We start from the raw sequence: 19,733 nt of genomic DNA on the forward strand, positions 1-19,733 counted from the left end.
CAGTGGTTTGTCATCACCATGGGTTTACAGTTACCATATGATTTGTGTTATTGATGTCAGAATGGGAACTTGATCCATCAGTGTCTAGAAGTCGCAGTTTTGGAAAATACAGCATAACATTATTTTGATGAACAGTAATTCCAGCAGTAGAAACAGAATATTTTTGCTCTAGTAGACTTGGATAAATATCAGGGTAACTGGAAGGTGTGGACATAGGGTGTTAATGGTTTGTGTTCTAAAAGCTTTCATTATGACGTTTAGTATGTACTATGGTAACAGGAATGGACAACACAGGGGACTTCTTTTGATACGGTGGTTTGCTGCTACGTAATTTTGTATAGTGTTTGCATGCTTCGTTTGCCAGGATGTTCCAGATCTCCTAAAGAGTTGGCTCATCTCACCAAAGACCTATGTTCAATTCCCAACTTTGGTGCAAAGTTTGAAGCCCATTCTTGTGTCCTTGCATAAGGCTTGCATATCGCTAAAATCAGCTCCTCACTCACTCACTGGTATGATGCCACCCATCACTTCATGACAAAAGCAAACACAAGCACACACAATCTGCAAAACAGTTTGTCTTGAATTCTTTATTTAGAACAGACTATATCCTTCACCGGAACAGCAAGACAGTGCATTCTTCCCATTACCATCATTCCATTATCTGATAGCCTTACCCACAGGAGAGCTGGGACGACTGACTTCAGGCAGACTCAGGCAGGGGAGCAGGGTCAGGATGTAGTCTGTGGTGGGTGAGGAGGACTTCAGTCAGATCATTTTGTGCTGTTTCGAAGCTTTTTTCACTGGATTATTATGGAGCCTGAAGAGTTCCAGGTCAGCTCTTTCAGGTCACCAATTTCAATGAACGTTGCAATTTCTGTATCTCATTTCCTGCCAATTGACAGCATCCATCTTGTCAGTACCCTCGGTCCTCAGTTTTGTGTTTCAAGTTTAGTTATAAAGTGTAGATGAAAATGTCGTTACAAGAGAGATTATCTGTTTTGAGGTACATGTATCACATGTCCATCTGTTATTTTAGGTGAGAAGTGTGGGCAAATTTATGTGCCTTATCTTCAACATAACTGGCCTGCAACATGTTCTGGGTTTCCATTATATTCACACTACTGAGTATGTAGATTACCTGCAACTTGCTGAACATGCCAGAAGGTGGTTTGGTCCTTGAAAATGTTTACAGCAAATGCCTAATTATGAGGAAAACTTCATTGAGGGCCAAGAAAACCATTAATTAGCTTGACTGTCGGATGTCACAAGTGCTTTCCCGGTCCTGTCTCCTTGTATGCACTTACAGCTGTAATGTGTCTAGTGAGCTGCAGAAGCAGGTTGTAGTATGCTTGCAGTCTCACTCTATCATACGCAGTTCCTCATTTCATTAAGGCCATTTGCTCATGCATTCCTCAGACTGAACACTGTAATGTTGAAAAACCTTTGTCACTCCAATTTCATTGGCATGATGATCATAAAGGAGATTGTCTGGACTCAATGCTGTCTCCCAAATCAACTGAGTAGTGTGGCCAAGTGAAAAGATTGTGGCATTTATAGATACTTGAGCATTGACTTATATTTTTCTAATTTGATTTAGTGATTCTTTATGGCACATCATTCAGAGGCAGTGATGACTCTAGTTTTTCATTTCACTTCAAATAATATACTTCTCAAAAGATTTTTTCATATGACTATAGTTCTTGGTTATGTGTCTTTGCTGATAGGTATTGCAACACACAGCCTTCCAACTGTGAGTGTTCTTTGACTCATTTTGAGTAGTATATACACTTCAAATTTATTTATTATATATTTATTAATGCCTATGAAATTATTGATTATAGGGGTTCGGGGGCCATTGAGTGTTATTCCTATATTTGAATCTCTGGTCTCCCTACCTTTTCAAGGTTAACATTCATGACATTAGGATAATGACTAGTACCCAGGGATTTCAGGATTAATTTTGAACACTTAGTAGTGATGTGTAATTCCCCTTCCTCATAGCACAAGGTTATGATAGTCTAAGTGTTGTGAGCTGTTGACAGGTAACATGTTTATTACCCATTTCAAGTATTTGGTAATTGAAGAAAATGTGTTCATGGTCGTAGTAATTTGTATGGGGTTTATGCTTGTTGTACACAGAGCCACATTGCTCTTGAAGATGAGGGAAGTCTTGATGAGACAGATCGTACCAAATAAATCAATTATACTTCGTTCTCAAGAGTGAAGTATGATGGGACTATTCAAGTGACATGTCATAGCCATGGATGACTTTATATGTAATTCCAAACTTTGAGCTGTTAAATGTCTTAATGTATCAGACTTTGACATTGACATGAGTAATATCTGTCAAACATAAGCCTACAATCCGCACATCAGAGGTAGACTCAATTGCATGTCCCATTAATGCTATTCATCTTGATAATAGCCTTCAGCAGCTTGAAAGACATCTTTAATTTCAAACCATAAAATGTCAAATGAGCATTCAATGCCTAGAAACAACCTTGTGTGCATCTTGTTTGCCTTTATTTCGTCTTATTCTCTGCCGAGACCGAACTGAAACGACAGAAACCGGTCTTTCAAGCACACAAAAAGAATTCATTTATGCATTACATGCTTTTAGCTGTTGGGTTAAGATGTCTCTCAGGGCCTGGACATTCTATTTTAGGTTCAGTGGAAAAGATTCAGTTACATCTCTGAAAGCTTTCATTTAAAAGTGAGTGATTTATACATCTTTGATTTAAGAATTATTGATTTTCCCGATCATTGAACCTAAAGGTTGGAATAATATTATATTCAGAATATTTATTTTACTTGTAATATTGTATTTATGTGAACATGGTGAAACAAAACCATTTGCTCTGAACTATTGTGATCAAAAAAAGAAAGCATTAAGGCATTTTGATAAAGGTTAATAACTAATGGCAATAACATTTTGATATTTTCATTGCAAATTTGTGATATGGGGTGAAATGATAAATCAGTGCACCGGTGCATCATGACTTTTAAAGCAATGTTACCATACAAGATACATTTTTTACTGTGTCAATACAAGATGATACACTTGAAAAAATAAATTATGTACTGCTCATTTAATGACCTTCAAGTGTTTTTGTCAGTCAAATACTTCAAAATGTGCTGTAATTAGCTTTTCAAGTTCACTACTAAAAATAGCCACTATGAACATGTGTCTACAGCTAGCCTTTGCCTTTGAACCTTCTCTGAAATATTTATAATCAAAATGTTTCCACAAGATTCAACCAAAATATGCGTATAGTGATACATGTAGTATCGTAACCTTCCTGTATCGTTTCACCCCTAATGTTCTCACACTTTTTGTTATTGTGACATTTTAATATTTTTTCATCTCATGCCTTATTCATAAGACAATAATGTTCTTAATAGTTTGCTGACTATGCTGAAAAGAGAAGAGATGAGTAAGCATAATTGCATTATAAGTAACTATATATACTTTGTATTCTGGTTTTGCGATTGTAATGGAAATATCCTGCATTTTATTTTGATATTGGCTTTCTGTCACTGAATTGTCATTTTTACCATTGGATGAACTTTATTAAAGATTAATATTCATTATATCCCTTCAGTGTTGAACACCCAATTGTTGAGTATGCAGAAGTGTTAAATTACCGTTCTTATGCATAAACATGTAGGAAACTAAATAGCATTTTCATATTTGCTGAATGAGCACAAATGTTCTGTGACTTGGCCATGTTGATGTTGCTGGTGGTGTGTGGAAGTTCATGAAAACATCCATAGTGACAGCTGGGAGAAAGAGTGGAGGCATGTAAATTGGTAGGATCTGCATCAGGACAGTCAGTTTTAATATAAAGAAATGCTGAATGCATGGGTCATACCCAACTATAGATTCATTTTGGCATGGTTTCGTAAAGTCAGTGACTCCAGACTCGGCCGTGAATAGTAAGGTAGGTTGTTGGTGGTAGCAGTCGGTGGAGAAGTCTTGTTAGCAGCTTCTGTGGGGGATGTATGAATCCTTTCCCACCTTTCCATGCTGTAAGATGATTATTGGCAGTCTGCCTTCAGGGCCCTTACTTTAAACTGTTGTATATAGAATCTATATGGTAACACTAGTCATGGTGTTAGGGTGTGTATATTGATGCTTCTTTTAACATTATAGGTTTAACATTGCAACTAGTTTTGCTTGTTCCTGGACTATTGACAATCAGGAAGGAATATTTTTTTGTTTCCCCTAACCACCAATTAGCAAAATGGGCAGTGGACTGGTCATCCTTGATCATCCTGTGTAGTGGACTTGTAGACCCATGCTACCATGGCATTGTATTTTCTAACTCCATAAGTTACTGTCATGAGCAAGATGAAGTTTGTACTAAGTGAAGAATAGTCGATGGAGATGGTGAGGTCACAACTGACACAAAGCTATAGTAGCAAATGTACCCTGAGTATATCACATAATAGAATGGAGACATAATAAACTGGATCATCAAGGATGTAGACAAGTTTGATTTAACCCAACCAGCTTTAAGGGTACATGTTTCTGATGATTGCAGTGCAATAATAGAATGTTAAAGTGCCTTGTTTTGGCCTTATGTTCATTTTCATTAGCTTATGAGACCAACTCACAAGAAATAAATTGAAATTATGAAATAATATAAAATGACTTTTGACAATAGTATTACCATGATTACTTTTGTCCAACTCTTGTTTAACATTTATGTATAATACGTATTCAAAAATTCATTCTTACACCCCCAAAATCAAATATCTTGTTAAAACTTGTGTGTTTGTCATTCAAGTAGCAATATTAATCTCAAAGTTGAAAATAAAAAAATAAAGATTTCGACCACCTACATTGAGTTTTAGGTTAATTTAAAGTAGAAGTCTGTATAGTCTTTTCATGTACTGTTTTTGCTTGGCATTTGTTCTAAAGATGTGGGATTAATGATGAGTTTGGATGGTAAAGCATGTTTCTGTACTCGGTGTGCTGCACATGGGGGATTGTCTGGCTGGTGTTCATCTGCCAACACAAGCAGGCAATGAATCGGCAAAAGATAGGAACAGGTCTAGTTGTATCCACTGCATTCATTATCTCCATGGAAGTGGAACTTTTTCTGGTTGTTGTGATAGCAGATACTACACAAACTACATCTGTGTCATGGCATTGGCCGTAAGCTTGCTTTCTGAGCATGAGTTCAGTGCAATAACAAGTTCCGATACAGTGTTATCTGTAGTGAAGAAATACTGCAGATGTTAATCTGGTGGGAATCACTGTAGTGTGAATTAATGAGGTGGTAATACTTGCTGAGGCTGCACAGAACATTGACACAGGGCCTTCACAGTGACAGGATGGCAGACTTATCTTGATGATCGCATCAGTAGTTTGTCACCACCTGGCAAGCTTAATAGGAATGTACATCAGTGGAGAGTACAGAAGGACAGTTGCAGGAATAGTGAATAAGCAAGTGTTTCACCCTGCAGTCACCAGTATTCAACTCAGTACCAGGTATGTCACAGAGGTCTGTTATGATAATGAAATCGCACCAGTGGATGCCACGTAAGCAACCATCTCTCAATGTCAGGGCATGAGAAAAAAATACAAAAATTATTGCATGAAATCCCCACTCAAGTGCAGACATTACAGTAATAACTTGGCACATGAAATATCAACTCACATGTTAATAACATTATGACATAAAATATGAATGATATAAAATATGAATGATATAAAATAAATATACTAAAGGGCTTAACTGAAAATAAGTCTATGTAATGCAAGTTGATGTGCAGTCAACTTGGTCAAACTTTTTGACCATACAATCCTCATTAGTGCACTTGATGCCAAGCGTGGGTATTGGAGACCTGGAATCCTTATGGGTAACATTGTGTGGTGTAGGTAGAGGGTTGACCAGAGTCTGACCTTCTGTAAATTCATATTAGATTCATTAGAGCTACCAAGTAAGTACTCCAAGATTCATTCCTGATGTGTATAAGCCCAGTGATATCCTTTGTCAAACACGTGAAGAGAGCTTTCGATATAATTCAAATTGCACAATTTTCATGAATCAATTTGCGAAGGTAATGACTTCATTTTGCATTGATAATCAGTTGCGTTTTACAGCTTTACAATGTTGACCTTAAAGGGGAAGTGTACACGCAAAAATCACTTTCTTTCGTTTTCTAAACAAAACGCAATTTTAGAATTAATTAGTATCTGTGTTTGAAAATATACACTCATTTTTTTCACAGTGAAAGTAGGAAGCTCACAGTAGTGTGAAAATGATATGCCGTTATGAGGCCTTCGTTTTTCGAGCTAAACAGGCCTGAGTTATCCCCCTTAGATTATGACGTTATTGGTGCCAATTCAACTGGGTCCCTGTCTATTCTCAACGCAAAAGATATCAAGTACCAGTTTGCGGTAAAACAACATGGCCTACGACACACTCCGGCGCAGTGGTGACTCAGCATAACACTATGCTGGCTGGCATCTGAGACGCTAGAATCACACACCTGGACCTACACCACGTGAAGCGGCTCTAACAAAGCATAATGACGTCATAATGTTTATCAATTGGCACCAATGACGTCATATTGCAAGGGGCATAAGCCATGGTGTTTTTGTTGTGGAAATAGAACACTTGGTAAATGTGAAAAATATAAATCGTTTTAATGAGAAAAATATGTTAATTAATTGTGATATTTTTATATTTTTGTCTATGACACTTCTAGGTTAACACTTTTAATGTGGAAAAAGTACAAGAAAAATAGGTTCATTTCCGTGTGAACTTGCCCTTTAAGGTTGTCTTGGAACCTTTAAGTTTTTCTCAATGATATTTGATAGAAAATTTGAACTTTTAACAGTGCTATGACAAGAGATACCTTGACGTTCGTGCTTGATTTTGAACAATGCTTAATAAGAAGTTTCAATTGTCAAATAGTACGTGAAGCAATTACGGTTGATGTCAGTTCTAGATGGACTTAGTGAAGGTACAAGACTATGCCTGAAGAATGAAGTATGTGTGTACTGGGGATTGATTAGGGTCATGTGACAGATACACTAACATCTTGTCTAGGACATATTTGTGGTTGATGTGTGTTCTTACACCAGATGCACCTGATGGATTTACTGTCATCTTCATCAGTTCTGAAAAATAGACGCATCAGCAGTAGAAACAAGCCATTGTTGTAGGACCACAATACACAATATTGGAAGGGAAAGCAAACTGCCCTCCTAGATACCTGTGTGGAAACAGAAATAGAAAAGTTAAAACAGGCTCGAACATTTCTATATCACTAGTAACTAGTGTTTTCACAACTATTGTAGTAATTTTAAAAATAATGCTGTAGCTTCGATTGTTCTACATTATGTTTTTTCACTGCTCTAAATTAAGTGGGGTCCATAAGGTTTTATGCTTTATTATTTGAGTAGGTAAGCCTATTCTGGTTATGTTTGAATATTTCAATATTAGGGTTATAGCAAGGACCGTTTCTTTCTTCCTGTAAATTGAAGTATGGATGTCATAGCCTGGCTCCAGACAGGTGAAACAGCTTGTCTCCATCTTGTCAATAATAAAAACATTTAGGTAAACTATTACAAATAGACTGTTGATGATCTTCATCTTGCGAGAATGATGCCTTTAATACTTTGATCACTTTTGTCAAGAGGCCAAGTGCCGCATACTTTTCCCTGTTGAGTTGAAGGAAAAATTTGAACGTGGACAGATAATGATTTCAATATCACGACCAGCAAGACAATGACTAACTGTTTCCTCTGTTTACATGCCTGACAGCTGACTATGTTGAGTAGAGTACATGAATATAGAAGCTATGCTATTAATATCTTACTGTGCTAAATTTGGTTCCGCTTTCCAACCCCTTAATGTTTTTTCGTTGTGTAACTGATTCCACAAACTTGTTTATTGTTTCTTTTGCTGTTTCACTTTGACTGGTATTATTTTGGCATTGAAACCCTGTCCGCCACTTCAGTTACTAGTCAGAAGCATAGTAACATTTATATGGAGTTGGCAAACGTATGAAAGAAACATTTGAAACTTAAATAAACTGAAATGATGACATGCTCCTGTTATTAGGATTGCAAGATCAGAAAAACTGTACAGTTCTAATTCACTTCCCAAGTTTGTTAAAGGTGTCTTGAGCTGTTTCCTCAGCATAACTCTTTACTCTCTTGCCCACTCACTCAACACATCTCCCTCAAACACTCACTCACTCAGTATTACAGGCTTCAGGTTTGAATCAGTGTTGAGAATACACTATCAAGATAGGCCAGACTGAAGTAATAAATATGCTTTGAGTGTGACTGATAATGAATCCAGTGTAAAAAACAGTATGCTCAAAGGCCTAACTGCATTAACATTGTACAGGTTGTAATTGAATAGGCTTTACCACAGTGTGCCTATTGTATATTCAGATAGCAAGCAGAGCTTTGTAAAGAATGACATATTCAATGTAAACAGTGTTCTCAATGTATGTTTAGATGCCCCACAACAGTATCAGCTGGTAGGTTGTAACATTGCAAGGGTAACATTGAGCTGCAGGAGAAACTGACATTTGGGGCGGGTTAGAATAAACAGTGAACTTGTGGGTCTCTGTACATCTTTTTTCTATAATCAGTTTTGAAACTTTTCTGTAATGATAGGGTCGCTATATAAGTGCAATAATCTTGGACGCGACGTTAAACCCAATTTCACCTCACCTGTAATGATAGGCATCGTTAGAAATTGGCTCTAGTCCTGTTGTCCGTGCCAAACTTCCCAATAGTTAGGTATCATAAGGACGAGTAGAATTTTGCCATTTAAAATGATTTTGCTATTTGTTGTCATTATAAGGACTAAGCAAGCAAAAAAATCATTTTGCTTTTGTCATTGTGACTGTTACCAGTGTGAAGCCAGTTCTGTCCTGATCTGGCTGGACTGGTGGTCGGAGGCACCACAACTTGATGTCCGAAGTTGTGTCCCTTAACTGTACAAGGATGTGCTGAATTCCTGAGTATGATCTTTTCTCTGTCAGTCCCCTACCTGTTATTGTGTTGTATTACTGTCCATGACTGGCTTTCCTTCCACAGTAAGTTGACGTGCCATGATAAGAATAAAATACTGAAAGCTGTGTAAACCCAACCAGCTCCTCTCCCTCCCTCGTCTCACATTTCACCTATTGCTGCCACAGTAACAGTACACTGAAGTCCTGGAATCTCCAGCAGTAGAACTATGTGTATTTACTCTTCCCCAGACCAGATGCTGCAGTAGTAGTTCTAGTACTCATCATATGGACTCATTATTTAGGTCGTTTCTCTCCCAGCATGGTGTTCATGCTTGTTTTGGATGCAAATTATGCATAAGATTGCTTCCAGTGAGAGACACCAAGACAGTGATGCATGCCAACAAGAACAACTGTCTAGGAAGGTTATTTTGGTTTCCAGGGTGATTTGGAGGGGGGAATGCATAGGACTGTTCTGCCCCATTTTCCGGCTCCTGTGTTTTGCATCATTTCCCTCTCACTGTACTGTCAGTGTTCGAAGTTAACCTAAGTCCGCTTATCCAAGACTAGTAATATTCTTGTAGGGCCAGTGACCTTTTCATATGGATAGCTACTTTTATCATTAAGTATATGGCACCGCTGGAGCAGATCATGTGTGTGGACATGTGAATAAGAAGTAGTTTTTAACCCTGAATTGTTGCAGTTGTCAAAGCTTCAATGTGCTGATGCTAACTTTGATTATAACTTACGTTATTTGAAGAACAAAGTTTTCCTGACAGTGCCCATAGGGTTACACTTGAACAATAGGAAGCAAGTCAAAGACCTGTGAAACATTGTGAGGATTAATGATTTTCTACCCACATTTTGTTGTGTTTTCTAATATGTTGCATACTTTGAAGTAGGATATCACACCTGACATCTTGACATCGTGCTGTCTACCCATTCTTTTGTACTCCATTTGGAATTGGTGTTGGCAGTAATGTCATGATCAGGATTTAGCTCTTTTGTCCCAAAAGAACATTGACTTCAAGAAGCTAATGTATTAATAGCATGCATGGTTTTAGTGGCAAAAAGACTTTTCTAATTTGGGCATGAGAAATAGGCTTGAGATTTAATAGAATCAACTTTGTACAATAATGATACCCACCTTCATGTTATTCCTGTGTTGTTAGTTACACTTACAGGCGCTTCACTATTTATGGCAACATTCTGAAACTAATGCTGTAATAAGCTCTTTATTATGGAGAATGCCCTGAAGTTCATTTGGTATAAATATGTACATGATCAGACAGCCATCATTGCACTTGCTAACAAGAAACCATCTGTGTGCATGGCATGTATTGGCCATGAGCAGAATACGATGCTTCTTCTAATTGGTATGGTATCAAGCTCTTTGTGTTTCCGTAGTACATTGTCAAGTTCAATGTTTTTGAAAACCTGTTATGTTCTCCAAGGTTTTTGAGAGTTGTTCAATTATATCTGGGGAGTTGTCAGTACTGATGACAATACATGAGTATCAAGTGCAGCATTAGAGATTGGCACTAGTCCTGTAGTCCTTACCAAACTGCCTAATAGTAAAGGTATCCTAAGGACTAGTAGAAATTGGCCCATTTTAAGGGTTTTGCTATATGTTATCATTATAAGGACTAGTGGACAAAAACTGTTAGTTTCTAACCCTGATGTGATGTTCATGCTTCCCACTGTTGTCAGAGGGGACACGGGTCATTTGATCAAGCCCTTACCTGTTACAGGATTCACTTGTTTGGGGTTTAAAGTTCAGATTTGCCCTGTTAGATTGTCATCATTGGTCTGTCAGCACTTTTTATGGGTTACGGTAAAATAGGAATTGCATTAATTTGGGCTTTCTTTCCATATAAAGCTGTAACTGCGCTATGTGCCTGAAATACCATTCACATTATTGTTAAACCGACTCACGCACTCATTTGATACCAAGTACATGTAAATATGCTTAAATTGTTTGCCCAATTAGTTGTGTGTAAACATGTTATATATCTTGTACAAATAGATCCTCAATACCCCTGTCTGGATTCCAGTTTACAATTAGTCGCCAACTGGTCGTAAGTGGTGTCCAAATAGAACGGGTGTTCAGGCTGTGTGACTTGGTTGAGAGTGTGTCCTTGTACCCTAATGGCATGGACCAATGCTCACGATATCAATCACTGGATTTTCTAGTCACTACTGGTAACTTACTATTTGCCTTAACGAAGCCTTCAGTATTAATGGTATTGAACTCTAAATGTTAATATTAAGACCATTTCAGCTCTCGAATGGTATGTGTATGAATTCACCAATGTGTGTTAACATTAGATGCATAACATTATGTAGTGTGTTCTAATCCTACTCAATTGTATGCATACGACTTGATTTCACAAGCAGGTCTTGTTACCTTTCAATACATAACAAATGTCCTGTAGTTTACAGAAGTCATACATAATTGGTCTGTTATTACCAGCTTATCACTGATCATATCATCTTCTATTGACATGCAGCCAGGGATCAAATATATCACACAGTTATTTGCATTGTTAATCACATAATGATGATACATCAGAGCAAATCAGCTGACATGTTATGTCAGGCAAATTAATGTATGATCTATCTAATTGAGAACTTTTGGAGAAGTGGTGTGCTTGACCTGTGCTTGTGTAATAATAATCTCATTAGGTGGTAATACTCTCATTATCTTGCAAATACATGGCTACACTTTGCAATATGCCACATGTGACCACAGAATGATACTCTTGGATTAAACTTATTTCATTTACATTGAAGAGTTGTTGATATGAACTTAATTCTTGGTCTATGTGAAGTTGACACCTGTAATTTGCAGTGCATCTAGCATTTTTAGTCTTGTTATAATAATTTGTTTTAGTGATAGAAAGTAAGAGTGGCTCCGGGCTCTGCAGTTTATTTTAGATATTTGGAGTATTTTATTAGTCTGCGGAACTCTTAAGTCTTTTCTTTAGAACAGTGGGTTAATGACAAGGATCTCTTGACTGTCATACTTTGTTTCGGAAACTGGTTAATTCTTATAGATCTGATGTATTGGGTCACCCTGGTCTGGTCTTCAGCATGGTGTGAATTTAAGGAGGAGATTGTTTCACAAACAAGTAATCCCTCGGTGTGTTTGTAGGCTTGTCCTGGAAGCCTGCTGCAAATCTAGGTCATTGAAGGGCAAGGGGAACTTGAATACCTGTACTGTTGGTTTGATGAGGAAAATGTTGGCCATAAACTTAGCAGAATAGAAAGTACAGCTCCGTCCCAGACTACTGACATTGACTGGTGTAATAAAGTCAATATGACATGTTTGACTGGCTACTGATTTGAATCTGCCAATAGAATCGTTTACAATGTAAACTGGCTGGCCCAGGGGGCACCTGCGAGTGGAGGTGTAGAGTATGTATTGGTGTCAAGTCCAGCCTAGCATGAAAAGACTGGAGTGTTGGTTTCACCTCTACACCCAGCGTCAGTGTGAATGATTCTATTGATAGCACCTGCCACACATCAGACTTCTATAGCAAGTGCTGAACTTACCTGGCTGGATACCTGGGTATTTATGCATTATGTACAGGCAGTATTAACATCACATTCCAGTAAAGCCTTAGTTAGAGCAGTTGATTATTTCACTAGATTTGTATTATTTTGACTATCAATTTTATGTCATTGTCATATTTCAATAATGTGAAGCAACTTTACAGACATTACATTTGAGGGAATGCAATTACATTGATGGACTATGTACTAGAATACATTTTTCTGTTCATGGTCAAGATAGTTATTTGTTTAAGTGCCAGAGAGTTGTAGCACATGTTAAAGACTAAGAATGTAACAGCCCATATTTAAATCCTTTCCCACAGGTGCAGGTTACTTCTCAGCTATAACTATTTCTGAACTAGTTGACGAGGTGGCAAATACCTCAGTGATGATAGGTGTTGCAGGCCAGTGATGAATAGGATGTGAATTGACAAGAATCAATTTTCTGTGATCTTGATTGAAATATGAGGATAATATATGAGATTATGTTCCTTGAGCTATCAAATGACAAATTCAGTGATTAAAATATGAGATTGTCAGTCACTGATACAAGCCAGTGAGTAAATCCCTGGCCATGTGACTGAAGGCTTTATTTGTTTGACCTGTTGTTTTGTTGACAGCTGGACACACGCTGTTGTGACAAGTAGACAGTACTTGTGAAGTAGCAGTGTGTGGTAACAACCCAAGGCTGTGTTGACTACCTAGGTTAAGTCGGTATTATCTATGTCATGGCTGAGCTTCAGCCAGGGAAGAGGGGCACAGCTATGCTGTAAAGTGGCCTTGAATATGTAGTATTTTGCAAGATTATGGTGTTGAAAATAATCCTGTGTCACGTTGTACTGTCAGATGCTTTATGGGATTTTAGCAAATATGTGTTGGTGTCAGTGTTATCTATACAGCGACCTTGAAGGCTGGGAGTGACGTTGGTGAAGTCTGATTCTCCTCATCATATTGTTGCTATTGAATGTGATATTGGATGGAAGACAGATTATAAAGGGCGGACCCATCTATTTCAGCCCACAAGGGAGATGGGTTATTGAAGATAATTGGGTGAGAAGCCACAACTTTTCTCGCCCAGAGCAATCTGACCCATGTTAAAAGTTTCCTTCAGGAAAATATAGTTTGCTTTTATGTCATCATTAGTTAGCGAGTGCTGAGAAAAGTGGCTGTTTTCTTATCACACTCTGGTCTAAGTGATATTGGTCTGTCACAGTTTTGCGGATTTTTGACAGATCGAAGACTATGGTTGTATGATTATATGAATATACCTTGCTAACACGTATTAATCAATTGTATGTAAAGTATGTACACATTGGAATATGAAGCCATGGATATTGGTAAATTGTGTTGAATTGAAGGGCTCGATTTGGTGGGGGAAGAATAGTTGAATGAGGGAGGAGAGACAAGTTCAAGCTGTACGATCATTCAGCATGGCTACAGGGGATAATTGAAGGTTCACATGGGGGAACTAGATCTGGTGCCCCGTTCAGCAGATGATGATTGTGAGATAGCCCACAGGACGAAGATGGGAAAGCCGGTGCTGTGAAGTGTGGGATGTGGGCGGGGCTGGAACACATGTCACTGACAGCCGTAGATATACAGACCACATTCCTGGGATTCCCTGCTCTATTTTCAAAGGCTGCAATTTGTCGGAATTTAGCATTGTTTATTAGATTACAGAGTCTCTTGTATTGTAGTACCATGTGCAGTCTGATACTTCTCTGGCATTGAACGTTGACAATGGGGAATATCAGATTAGTGTAGGTTTGTTGTGGAACATTCTTGTACAAGGAAATAGCTGATTATATAAGTCTGAATCATTGTTTTGACTTTTAATTCATTTGTTCCTATGAAAGAGACCATTTTGAACTTGCAAACCAAATTAGAAGCGTGCTTTGGCTGAGCTGGTTGACATGATTACAATGTTAAGACCAGGCCAAGATGGAGAATTATTTGTATCTTGATAAGGAATTGGCTACCGTCTGGGGCACTGCAAGGTCAGGCTGTCCTATCACTTGCCATGTCACTGTTACATCAATACAGCTTGTCTAAGACACCATGTTGAGCAGGTAACATGGCGTAGGCTGGTTCAATTACATCAATTAGACCATAGCAGTACATAATAGCTGTGACTCACTCATTACATTAATGACTAAATGGATAGTCACAGCCCTTCCTTTAAAGTTATGTCAGGTTTCCTAATGTAGCATCATTGATCTGTCTTGCATGCTCCATGGTCCTCCGTGTCTGCTTGTGTCAGTAGTGATGCGTCTTAGGCTCAAGTGGTTGCCATAGGGCAGTGGAGCAAGAAATCATGACTCACTGACTTTTTTGCAAGATTGATCACTTTAAGGTGAGGTGGAATGGGTTTAACGTTGTGTTCATGATTATTGCGATGTGTGTGCGTGGTGTGGCCTCTTGCACTAGTCCGGACTAATGCCACTGTTTTAGTGCTAGCCCACTGAGATACCTATCGTTTCACATAGATAGCCCTCTCAGACACAGTATACTGACTCCAAACCAGTCCCTGTTTTATCCCCTAAATGCTGAATGTCAGGCAGAGTAGCCACAAGAGCACCCTTTTATATCTTTTGGTACAACGCAGTATATGTAAGATAAGGCAGATGATTGTTTTAGCTTGTTTGGGGAATAGCTATATTTACTAGACTACATACACAGTAAGATTTTATTCTGATTCATTTGGTTTAATCACTGTTAATGCTTGAACAGTATGTAATTTGACTGAAATAGGTTTTGATATCTTGATCAATGGATTCATGAAATTAAATAATTGTTGCACTCATACATATACTAATACAATAAACTCTATTTATTATGTCAGGAAAACATTTTAAATGATAACATACTTTAACTTAAATGGTTATGTTCAAATCTGTTGTTGAGAATGATTATTTGACTAAATGTTTGTTTTGTTTTGCAGGGCGTGGCTGGCCAGTAACACGGGATGAGCGACGGAAGTGCCCAGGTTAACGGGCCAACCAGCCCCACGGGGAAGTACATAGACACAATAGGTCAGTATTCCCTTATACCAGACAGGTCAGGGTTCAACATGACCATGTATACCACAACTGAAAAGTTGTGATTTGCAGACAAATCGGTTTCTGCCACAATATGCTTACTGCCTCAGTTCCTCTGAAATGAATTGTGGTCATGGGTATATACCATTGTAGGACTCGATTATCGAAACTAGCACTTGCTGTTGATACAGATCATAGAGATTGATAACTGCTTAACTATAAATACCGAACAATTATGAATGAATATTGGAGAGGTAACTTTAAGCAAATATGCATGAAAGTGATTTCATGCCACTGGTGACACATTTATGCATGTATCACATTGTGGACATTTGAGATATAACAAAAACATTTGCCTTCCGTCTTGGCAATTAACATGATTACAATAACAATTCAGTTTAGATAAATCTAAACTTTATTTCATCACAATAGTTTATGGAAGTTATTATCGATGACACAATTTTTATATCGATAATCATTCTTCCCATCAACTATAACTCCAATTGTCAATCTTTTTAGCCTGCTCTAATGGAAATGATTTACATTGAGCATCTGACACACAATATTAACATTCACCTATGAGCAACAATAAACTCCAAATTACTAACTTCTCCCCAAGCCCAAACAGATTTCTTGACACACAAAACAAGGAGTATTATTAAATCATTGAATTGTCTTCTCCATTAATCATCTTACACCAGATTTCTGTATTTGCTGTAGTAAGTGCACTGGGCGCTTAGAAAAACCATACACTATGAGTTAAATTGTTTTCAGAGATTGAGTGGTAGTGAACAATCTTAGTTCAAACTTTGATGAAGCTATGACTTTTTCGATAATAGCTACAAGGCAATGACATAGCCCTTCTGTGCTGCTGTTTTCTTTTTTTTTAAATCTGTTATGTACACAAAGGTATGGACTGTCATGTAACATTTCAGCCTTTGTAGGGGTGCTTATTAGGGCAGGGTGCTTCATATGGCAAATGTGGTAACAAGGTTTTGGATATCTATGAATCATTTAGATGAGTTGCATTTATGGAAATAGGATTTGGGCAGAAGGTTTAAGTCAGGCAGATTGCATACATGCGAGAAACTACTTTAATTGCTGTTTAATCTAGAAGGTGGAAGTTTGGAATTCTTAAAGATAACCGGTAAGTGTGAGCCTGAAAACACAGTACTAGAGTGCTTGCTTCAAAAGGTAAAATGTTTTAAAGATTATGTGGGAATGTAAGAATGTTACTTTAACAGCTAGTTTCATTTTTCTGCTGATGTATATCAGTGTTTTCTCATGGGCAACAAACCCAGTCCCACTTGGCAGAGCTCCATGCATTTCTTTGGTAAGTTGAAGTAGGAAGTGTTGAGAGAGGTACACAGCATCAGGAGCAGTTCCTACTTCCCCTGGAGTCAAGGCAGCAGGGCATAAGGGGATGTAATTATTGTGACTAAGTGTCAGTCATTGTGGAGGCCCTACTCCAATACCTACCAACAACACATTATCTCCTGCTTTGCCTCTGGCTTGAACAAGAGTGCTACGAGATTAAGACATCTTGATTGAAGTTTGGCAGTCTTTCTAGTAAACTGGGCATGGAAACGATTTCCTTAATGTTGTTCCTCATGATTGAGGGTGATTTCGTGAAGTGATCAAGGTCAAAATCTCATTGTTGATATATGGCTAAGGGGTATCTGTAAATCTACTTAACATAGACGTGATAGATTGATCTGGAAATACTTGGTGTAATAATAGCTTTCATGACAGGAATTCGTGAAAGAATGTGTCTTTGCCAGCCAGAGTACCTCAGTATGCGATTTGTTCCAAATTTCACAAAGGGTAATCAGCATTTTTATGACCCCTCAAGGAGATATAGACATTAGTAGTCAGCAGTATTTAATGCCCCAAATTATCTTGTGTTGGTGTGAAGTCATGCATTCTTAAAAGGTAGGTAATATTTGGAACTGTCCTAAATGTATCTTAATAATGTATTTCCTGTACAAGTAACATGACCAAATTGCTATGAAGGGTTTTTCTGTAAGACTGAATTGAGACTTGTAAATTTGAGTTACTTTGTTTACTGTTTCTAATATCACACATGGAAAGCTCTTTGTGGCATTGCTAGGCATTGCTAGGCCATGTGGTAGCCCAGGGGTTAAAGCATTTGCTTGTCACGCTGTAGGCCCGGGTTTGATTCCCCACATGCCTGTTTTGGTGTCCCTTGCTGTGATATTTCTGTCCAAACCAATGTCACTCACTCATGAGTCTGGTGCAACTGTACATGATATTCTTCTAGTATTCACAGCTGAATAAAAAGTAATGTTTGTCATTGGAATCCTTCACTATGCTTCAGATTGTCAGGGGGCCCCAAGTCAAATTACCCTGAGTAATTACTGAGTAATATGGGCCCCTTTAGCCCTTACTTTCTGATACTGGCCCATCATTTCCTCTAGGTAATGTGTCAAGTGGTCCCATTAACCTGAAGCTCTGCTGTATCTACCAGATTTATGGAAATACCAAAGACAATCCGTTTTTGTTTCTTCATTAGTCACTTCCAATGCGTACACCAGTGACATCAGTACAGACCTTGAATCAGCAAATCAATAGGAGGATAATTACGAGGACAAAAATCCATTGCGGTTGTGTTACCTTGCACACATGGGAGATGAATCGGGCTCATGTTAAGTGTAACCATGACAACCAAACAGCTTCTGTCTTGAGTGTTTGATTGGCATGCTAGAAGTTAGTGAGTAGGTAAGAAAACGCACAACTTTATGGGTGACAACTCCTGGTTTATTGCATATAGCGACCTTTCGATGTAGATTCTTACACTGTTTCAAGAGGTGTAATGGTGGAAGGACGGTGTGAGAACCTACATCGAGACACCGCTATGTGCAATAAACCAGAAGTTGTTATCCATAAAGTTGTACATGTTGTATGTTGAATAATTTGTGAATCAAACTTCAAAATCCTGCATACACAATTCAAGCGTCTGTCATTCAGTTGACTCATTATCTTTCTAGGTTTTGTGAAGTAATAATTATTAAGGGATATGTTACAATACACTGGCTTAACTGTTGAGTGCAGGTTAAAGGGGAGGCAACTCTTGAAGGTTGTTAATCGACGCCCTGAGCAATATTCCTGCTTTATACACTTGAAGGCATACAATGGTCATGAGTGAATTAGTCGTTGCTTTGTCACCTCAGGTTGTTGCTTGTTTTAGAACATTGAAGCAATTAATGTTGATGTCATATCTTTGTAGTATGGTTGTTTTTTCTTCAGACTTAATGGAAACTCTCAAGCATAGGCACCCCGACACTAAGTGTTCTTGACAAGATTTACGGTGCTTGTAGCCATAATGAATTGCAGTAAACAGTGGTATATTTAGATTTAATATACATGAGGGCGTGAGGAAAAACACAAGTACGTCATATGATATCCTCAAAAGTGCCTGGTTTTTTGAATGAGTGTTTGGATGTGATCTTGTAGAAGAACCAACTGTCTGGAAGGCTGCTTCCCACAAGGGTAAACAACAACATGGCTACGAGATAGCAAGGATACAAGATGCACTTTTTAACAATGAAGTCACTGTTTTAACAGTCAGACACTATAGCAGAAGGTCGGCTCTATCAGAGCACCTTCTCAAGGCCTAACTTGTTTGTCCTTCATTCCTTATTGCAAATAACTATTTCATTCATAAGTTTGTTTGCAAGCAGTATTTACCTTTATAAAAGCAAGGTTATCATGACCTTATAGAATGTCATCATTGGGTCATTTACACATTGGGTCATTAGGTAGCTTAATGTTATCCACATTTTCAAGGGTATTGGAATGGTAGATTGTATCCAGAATTTTCTTAAGTGACACATTCTCATGACGGATGTTATTGTAAATCCTGATCGAAGGAAACTGAACATTTTGTAAAAGGATGCACTCCTACATTATAATAAGCCAACTGGCATCTATTTGTACTACATGCTGTGTCTCGTGACACATGTGCGCCAGACCCGTGTGTTGTATGACTGTTACCAGTGGTGTGTTTACTTAACGTGTACTACTACTGCCAGGCATCGAGCAAGTCAACACCACCACTACTCAGGCCTGACTAGTCACTTGTGGGAGATTAGCTCCTAGATGGACATTTGCTCTCATAATAAGGGATCGGATTAT

General features: G+C 38.1%; 1 protein-coding gene across 11 annotated transcripts in view; it reads left to right on the forward strand.

The window, feature by feature from the left end:
* The window catches only part of LOC124138494 (protein hu-li tai shao-like), a 56,219-nt gene that overhangs the window by 13,305 nt on the left and 23,181 nt on the right, over positions 1–19,733 (forward strand). For 9 of the 11 annotated variants that reach the window (XM_048391752.1, XM_046505168.2, XM_046505173.2 and 6 more), the window contains exon 2: positions 15,482–15,572. In XM_048391752.1, coding sequence (XP_048247709.1) covers positions 15,506–15,572 — 67 coding nt within the window. In that variant the 5' untranslated portion in view covers positions 15,482–15,505. Of the gene's footprint in view, positions 1–811; positions 832–12,532; positions 12,557–15,481; positions 15,573–19,733 lie in introns of those variants that run through there. The other 2 variants (XM_048391754.1, XM_048391755.1) reach the window with 2 other exon arrangements.

The sequence above is a fragment of the Haliotis rufescens genome, unplaced genomic scaffold, assembly GCF_023055435.1.
Source record: "Haliotis rufescens isolate VD_foot unplaced genomic scaffold, xgHalRufe1.0.p SCAF_97, whole genome shotgun sequence".
Taxonomy (NCBI): Eukaryota; Metazoa; Mollusca; class Gastropoda; order Lepetellida; family Haliotidae; genus Haliotis; species Haliotis rufescens.